The 8,503-nt window shown below is 37.2% G+C and overlaps 1 protein-coding gene across 1 annotated transcript; it reads left to right on the forward strand.

Moving 5' to 3' along the window:
* Nucleotides 1-457: 457 nt before the first annotated feature.
* LOC121309764 (WD repeat-containing protein 5) lies at nucleotides 458-3,795 on the forward strand (the record flags this gene model as incomplete). The annotated part of the gene is made up of 7 exons (XM_041242941.1): nucleotides 458-513; nucleotides 629-675; nucleotides 1,116-1,191; nucleotides 1,364-1,397; nucleotides 1,527-1,601; nucleotides 1,792-1,879; nucleotides 2,232-3,795. Coding segments are annotated over 7 exons (477 nt in total), but the record flags the coding sequence as incomplete, so codon positions are not given.
* Nucleotides 3,796-8,503: the final 4,708 nt, after the last annotated feature.

Below are 8,503 nucleotides of genomic sequence, written 5' to 3' on the forward strand. Positions count from 1 at the left end.
TTTCTGATTTAGATTAGAAACATACATTCATGTGGAATTCTACAGGTTATATTCCAAGTGTATCCTGTACTTACTTTCTACTTAATTTATTTATTTTTTGGTTTGCATGGAAAATTCCATGTATTCTTGGTCTGTTTTAAATACAGACAGTTGACTCCATTCTCACTAACTAACCACAAAGCTTCACAGTGTTTGGCAAAAAAGAGAATCTCTGCAACCCTCCCCACCCCCTTTCCCTTCTACTCTCTCCATGCGCTGGTTTGTGTTGATGTGTTTATGTACCACGTGCCCATCATTGAAAATGTATATGAATGGTAAAGAACAACCAACTGAAACAGTTTTCTGTGACTATCTGCACGCATATGTAGTGCAAGTAACCCTTTGTGGGTGTGTGTTTCTTATGACTTGTCAATGGCTTTGTCCAAATAGGATATTAAGTTTAATTTTTTTCCTGCAGGTGCATTTCAATAGAGATGGGTCATTGATTGTCTCCAGCAGTTATGACGGACTCTGGTAAGTCTCTTCATTTGCATACTTATTTCCTACTTAGTCACCTATATCAATGGAAGCAGCCAATATCAATAGACATGTGTTAATCAGGTCTCTAACGTTTCTGTGTTCCTTGCAGTCGAATCTGGGACACGGCATCAGGCCAGTGTCTGAAAACGCTTATTGGTGAGTATGAGAACTACCAAATAATTACTTTGATTGATTGGTAATTAGTCATTAACATCTAAAGCAGAGATTCACAACTTTTGGTCTGGCTAATCCCCAAATTTTCATGCAATCTAACTATTCCCTGTGAACCAAAATGCAACATCTCAACAAACTAGCCCTGCGCCTCCTAAAGACTTGGTTGCATTTATTTCCCGGGCATTGACTTATTCTAGCAGGAAAATAATTTTACAGTCTGTGCTTTAACAGAACCAAAGGTCACATGTTCAAAGATTGGGAAAGGTTGGGAACCACTAATCTAAGCAGCCAAATTGTGTGCTGCAATACTTAAAAAAAGGTTTGCAGATTGTAATGATGGTCTCCTGCACTAAAGCATGCCCCCATTGCTGTGTATATAAGACTTGACATATCCTTACCCCCAGTTATATTTCTCTTTTTAGATGACGATAACCCCCCAGTGTCATTTGTGAAATTTTCTCCTAATGGCAAATACATCCTGGCTGCAACATTGGACAAGTAAGTTTGAGCCCCTGAACCTGAAGTGAAATTCAGGATTTTTTAAAAATGTAAAACAGACAACAATGTACCTGAATTAAAATGCTAATATTGTATTAAAATAAGTACTTGAAGTTATGACTTGATATTTTGCTAACATTTTCCTTTCATTTGTATGTGTTGCTGTTTGCAGTACTCTGAAGCTGTGGGACTACAGTAAAGGAAAGGTACGTTTTCTTTTGATGGTTTCAGTTTGTTGGTAGAGTTTCTGCATCGATGATCTAGAAGTCAAGTTTTGAGAATTAAAAGAAAGCATCCCAGATCCACCAAACACTCCTTTTCATTGTGTTTTTCAGTGCCTGAAGACATACACTGGACACAAAAATGAGAAATATTGTATATTTGCCAATTTCTCAGTCACTGGAGGCAAGGTAAGTTGAATTGCTTTTCAGTTGCTTTTTTAAGATTCTTTAAAATTAAATAGAAATGGTGAGTTTGGATGAATTTGCTAAAATATCTTTGAATGTCAAATGAGCCAATTGTTATGCCAATAGACTTAATTGTTCTGGTTGCACTTGATATAAAGCCCCAGTTTTGACCTGTGGCCTGCTGTTTTTCTAGTGGATTGTGTCTGGTTCGGAGGACAATATGGTGTACATCTGGAATCTACAAACCAAGGAGATTGTGCAGAAACTACAGGGCCATACAGGTAAGGGACAGGGAATGGCCAGCTCGTGATCTTTGGCGGCAGGGTGGAGCAGGGCTCACTCCTTCCTGTACTTGTTCATATAAAAATATACCTTTCTGAAGATGCAGTAATATTGGTTTAAAAATATTTGCAAAATTATTTTTGGTGGATGAGTACGATTCATGTTTAAAATGTGTAAATGAAAAAGAAATGTAGTGACAACCGTTTTGAGTTTGTGTCTATAATGTTAAAGTAAGGTTTGATTCATGTGCTGTACTTGTCAGCAGTTGAAGGATCTCGTAATGTGCCTATGCTGATTTCACATGTGTTGGGCATTAATCTTTAAAATGTGTGGCATTGTGTTTCTTTTTAGATGTCGTTATTTCAACAGCCTGTCACCCAACAGAAAACATAGTTGCATCAGCAGCGCTAGAAAACGACAAAACCATCAAACTTTGGAGGAGCGACTGCTAAGCCAGATAGGAGTTTTTTATTTTTTTTATTTTATTATTTTTCCCCCAACAAGGACTTTATACAGCAGGAACATAATTCATGATCCGGGGCTGGCAGCAGTGTGACGAAACAAAGAAATTCAGTGTGGAGGCAAACAAGGCAAACTGTCTGACTGGAGCAAACAACTTTTTTTTTTTCTTTCTTTCTTTTTCATTGCCTTATTTAAAAAAGTGAATTACATCTTTTGTGTTTAATTAAAAACAAAAAAATGAAAGGGAATGCTTAACTCTAAAGAACTATGTCTGTGTAAAAAAGAAAGTTAGCTTCACAAGTGTAATGCTAATAGGTATCTAGAAGTGGGTTTCTTATTGTAGTTCAGTAACCAGTACTTTCACATTGCGTCTTCATACTGTGCTTCTTATCTAGCTCTAACGCTAGTAAACAAGGGTTCTTCCACTATACCCATTTAAAAACAATTAAAGGTGGCATTCTTGATTTGATTTTTGGATCCTAATAAACACCAAGTTGCCATCTGATCCAGTCTGCCACCCAATTCCGACACAATACAAGGTGGATTCTCGACAGCCCCAGTAAAGTTATGGTTTGGCAGAAATCTGTTTCTTTAAATTGTTTTGATTTGATCAAAGGCCTCAATGGGTGTCTGCGACATTGAAACATGTTGGCTGGTGGGAAAACAGGAAAAAAAACCAAACCACTAAACAGAAGCAAGATGTCTGTGTACGTGGTGTGCACATTGGTAAGCGTGCAACACATTTGGTATGCATGTAAAAGAAAAAAAAAAAACAGCGATGACATACAGAGAATCCAGTGGCATGTTGGATTTATTATTTTACCGGTATGTGTACATTGTGTATTGGGACGGGGTTGACGACAAGAGAAATAGACTTTTGACCATTTATTTCAATGTCCGGTTACAGAAGGTGGCAGACCCAGTAGGATGTTTGAACTGCAGTTCTGATATTACCTCATAGTTTCATGGTGCTGATGGATATTTAGCATTTAGATGACTTGAAGCAAAAGGATTAAACATGAAATACGGGGGGTCCAGTGTTTTTTTTAATCCCTCAAGACACAGTTCCTCTAGAGCATCCTTGGTACAGTTCTAAGGCCAAACAGATTGATATGTGGTAACTGGATTATTTAGCATGTCACTCTGCTTCTCCTGCTCCCAGTTTACAACCCTTATTGATTTTAAAATCTACTCATTTTGACAGTGCTTGTACAGTGCATTTACACTTGGTATGCCAGTTGGTCCTGGGGTTTCGCACTGTGCACTGCCAGGCATACCTGGGGTTTTCTTTTTAAAGAGCTGCTTTAAGGTTTAAGCGTGTTTTACTAGGTAGAGACCCCTTTTTTTTCTAGAGCTACTTTTGGAGACTTATTTTAGACTTGTATGTAAGCTATGTATGTTCCATTTTGTTAAGATGAATAACGTTCATAAATAAATGACACAAAAAATCCAAGGTTTGCTTTTATAATTGACAAAATGTCAGAAACACTCAATTGAAGTAGACGGATGATTCAGCCAGTGCCTTGACTTGCATTTCTTTGACACTGAACTGTTCATTTTGATACAGTTTTAATTGACATGGCTTTTTAGAATGTTCAATGGCATGTACAACAGATGTTCTGGTGGTTTCTTAATTGTAGGGACTCTAGGATTCTCACTGAAGCAAAATCTTAAGTAAATGGCAAACTTTTTTTTTTTTTTTTGCAGACTGCATGCATTGGGTCCTTGTGGCAAGTGCAGATTTTAAGCTGAGTGAGATTTAAGCTGTTTAATGCCATGCAACATAAAGTGTGCTCTCTGTCCCCATTGCAAGACAGTAAAAACGCGGGGGCCTTTTAATAACCAAGCTGCACCGTTTCAATGTGGTTTGTCTGGATTCTACTGCACGTAGTGGATGTTCCTACTTCTGTCTTTTTTTTCTTTCTTCATAAGTCAATCCCGTAATTGTTGTTTGGCTCAAGTCCACCTCTAGTTACAAGGTGGGATGCTGACCTGCAAACCTTCTAACATGTGAAACATGTAGTCTGACCTTATTAATAAAAGGTACTTTTTTTATTGGAGTGACTGCAGACCTCAAAGTGGAGAAGCATTTATTTAAGGAGCTCATAGATCAGCCTTTTCGCTTATGTGCAAGTTCAATGCGAACCTGCGAATTGAAGCCAGTGTGATTTGTCCCGTTCTCCACATCTGCTGTTCCCCCAAGCCATACATTTGCATTCCCTGTACAGAACTAATTAAATAAGCACAAATTGATTTATGCTTGTCCTACATTTTTTTAGATATACAAATCGAGCAATCTCAAAGACTGGATGGATTTGTTCAAGAAAATTTCTTAAATCTTTCCCCTTTCAATCAAAAAACACAAACCAATCCTCTATTTCAGTTTAAAGCTTGTTTTATGCCAACGAAGAACGTCGGATCAGAAGTGTTTGCTGGTTATAGTGTTTTTAAACACGGCACCGCCAGTTCTACAATCTAAAGTTATTTAATTTAACCACTGGGTTATTGGTGTACATTGTTATTGTTGACTCCGACATCCTTGAAGGTCCTCTCTTGTACAAGAATGATGAGTTGCTTCCCATTACAGTATTCGCTTTTAATGTCCTACAATTTTTTTTTTATTGTATAATAAAAGATAATGTTAAAAAAAAAAATATCCCAATTTCACCCTCTTTCCAGTAAAGGCAATCTTGCAGTCCATTTCTCAATTGGTTTTACAAAGTGTAACTTTGAGAAATTACTTTTGATCATTGCTTCAATGAAATATATATTGATCATGACGAATCGCATATCATATATATATATATATATATATATATATATATATATATATATATATATATATATATATATATATATATATATATGCATGAATGCACATAAGCACATTTCCAGAGGAACAAAAGCAAGAAACAGCTGTGAAAAGCTGTATAATACATGTGCCTTTCTGTGTCCTTGTTAATATATCGTAATTGTTATTGCTCTCCGAATGTCCTATTGCCTTAACCTCTTTCTCTCATTCTGGCATGCATTCTTGAATTATTTAAATCAGAATTACTGTTGTTGTTTTTATATGTTTTATTTAAAAAGACAAGAACAAATCTTCCACATGGCTGAAAAGATGGGATGTACTTGTAGAGGTTATGGTACTTCTTGTTAACACACACACAGAGAAATTCATTTGATTCTTGGGAGCTGCACTGCAGCAGGGTTATTCTTTGATAGAATGGTTATAGATAGAATCTTTGATAGAATAGAATGATTAAGTAACTCCTTTGCAGCTGAGCCGTGCCATAAAGTGCCTACAACTCCAGTCTCCTGTGCTGTGCGATAGCTGGCTTTTTGGAATGGTGCATTCATCTGGTGAGCTGTTAACAGTATTGTGCAGATCTTTGTGAATAAAGGCCCTGAAGTACACTTTGAAATGTATCTGGGGGGAACTGTCACATGAAAGTCTGATTTTAAAATTGTCTTGTAATATCATTTCTGGGTTAACCCCCCCCCCCAATTGCAGTCATCCTCCCAAAACTTACCAAACCAAAAAAAACAACAACTCAGTTTCAGGGAAGTGGAAATTGAGAACGAAACCATGTTTTCAGAAGCATGCCAATAGATGGATAGGACATGCCGTCACTGGATGCTATCCTCGCCTGCAGAGTGTAATGAAGTCTTAACGGACAAGTCATTCAGCATACAGAGACCTTGCATTAAAATGTACAAACTGACCACCTGCAAAACTGCCATGCCTTTGCTGTAAAAACAAATGTCATTAAGTTTTGTATTTGCCTGTATTTTTTTAATGTAATTTAGACCCTGGATAAAAGTATCTGACTGGTTTAAGTAGGCATCTGAGCACTGTATTATCATGCAATGTTGATTTGTGGACAAAATCAGACAGGTACTAAGGATCAGTAATGCTCTTCTTTTAAAATAAAAGCATTAAAATGGGTCTAAAATCCACACCGTTCAGTTTTATTGTTCTGAACATCCTTTCTCTTAAATGTTCACGGAAATGTACAGCTGCCTCCCTGTATTTCAATGTGATCTGACCATGCAACAAGAGAGCTTCTTTGACGTGACTTAAAACAGCGACCAAATAGGATTTAAACAAAGAAAATACTTTGAGTGCATTGTGTGAAAAAACAACAATTTTATGTTGCTGTTTTTAAAAGTTCTGTATCGTTGCTTATATTTCTTGCGTATGTGGTGTTTATAGATGCAATGTAATAGTATTTTTTTTTTCCTGAAATTTTTGTTTCATGATTTTCATGCTGGTATTGGACAATTTGTACTCTGAAGCCTTTTTTGTTCCAAAATACAGTAAGGCAAAAACTGTCTTGAAGGATTTCAAATATCAGTCTACTATGTTACAAGGGCAGCATGAAAACCATATCTGTATCAGCTTAAATGTTTCAGATTTTCGGAATACTCATTTTGACAATGAACCAAGGTGTAATAAAATCTTTTTTTTTTTCATGTAAATGTGTGTGCTTGAGTACTGCATGTTACCTATACCCGTCAACTTGATTTCATAAATACCATAAGAGAAAATATTGCAGAGAAATTGAGGACCACCATGGAGCTGGCACACAATGCTTTTTTTCCCAGTTAGCTGGGACATTGTCCACAATGTCGTGTGAGCTGTTTGCACATTCTCTTCTAATTGTGTGCTGTACTTCATTATAGAGAACTGACAAGGACTAGTGATTGTTAGATGAATATTACCCTTTAAGGAAGGTCAAAATTCAAAACAAATAAAACCTGTAACATGTTGTCAATAGTGACTTTGCTGTTTAAAGTCAGCTGAATATTCTGACCTCTTGGCCATGGGTTGAGGCCAGAGCCAAAAAAGTTAAACGGGACAGAATTGAATATAATTGAAAATGCTGACAATTACATCAACAAATTATTTTGCTTGCCAGACTTGATGCCCTGGATTACTTCTCGTAGGGTCAGCTAAACTCTGAAGCCTTGATGTGTTTGGGAACTAAAGCACAGCACTGTTCTTACTAACCCACTGTCATAGTCCTCACTTGAAGACAGGCTACGTTGCACTTTCTGGAGCATTTTTAACTCATCTCTACCTGTTGTTAACCACAATAGTTAAGTCCAATAGTAATGCATCAAATTACATAAATACTTCATACAGCGCAGGTTCACGTCCTGGCTGTGCAAAGTCTTTGGTCTTTGCTGGGGACTCCGAAGGGAGAGTCGCATTGGCGCTGGTGCACCCGTGGGTTAGGGAGTTAAAACCAGCAGGGACTGATTCTCATCACTCTACTGCGAACCCTGCTGGCCAGGCGCCCAGTGAGCTCAGAGCAGACACCTGCAGGTCTGGCCTTTGTCCTCCAGAGGCTGGCATCTCACTGACATCTGCTCTCGAATTCCTGGGTTAATAACTATTAACAGATAGGATAAGGTCAAACATCAAACCAAACTATTCTGCAAATATTTTTAATAAGATTATCATTAAGAGAAACAGAGCTTCAGAGAACACCCATAAATGAACAGACTTTTATTCTTTGTTTTTTCTTTTTCCATAAAAAAAAAAAAAACAAAAACAAACAAAAAAACACTTATGGCAATTCTAACATCGATGAGATGCTGGCATTTCTTATAGCAAATACAGAAAAATTCACCACCTGATCTCACAGCAGTGAAAACAAACTGAGAAATGCCAAAATTACAGGGAAGGGAAAAGGAGAGACGTCCCAACCCTCCTGATCCCCTTCCACCTCCCCTTGTCCCGAAACTATTTTTCTTTTTCAAATCAACATTTACACAAATAATGTATACAACAGTCCACAGAAGGAAAGAAAAGAAACATTCGGAATATAGGCAAGGGATAAAATTACATTTGTACAAAAATAGATTTCATTTTTTTAAATTTTATTTTTTTAAGATGCATTCTTTTTTGTTTTCACCAGGTTGCCACAGCTAAGGCATTTACTACATGGCATCTACCTCGCCTCTTCTAACCGTGGGGCATCTGAAAATAGATGCACAAACTCCTAGCAACAGGTATTAGATACCTAGCTCTGTTTTGTCACTTCTATAGGTTTACATTTAATGCAGATGATGATAAAAGTGGCACTTTCACAAAGTGCCTCTGTGTCAATTGGGGTTTGGTTTTGTGGGGCAGTAATTTATACAGAGTAGTT

The sequence above is a fragment of the Polyodon spathula genome, unplaced genomic scaffold, assembly GCF_017654505.1.
Source record: "Polyodon spathula isolate WHYD16114869_AA unplaced genomic scaffold, ASM1765450v1 scaffolds_1441, whole genome shotgun sequence".
Taxonomy (NCBI): domain Eukaryota; kingdom Metazoa; phylum Chordata; class Actinopteri; order Acipenseriformes; family Polyodontidae; genus Polyodon; species Polyodon spathula.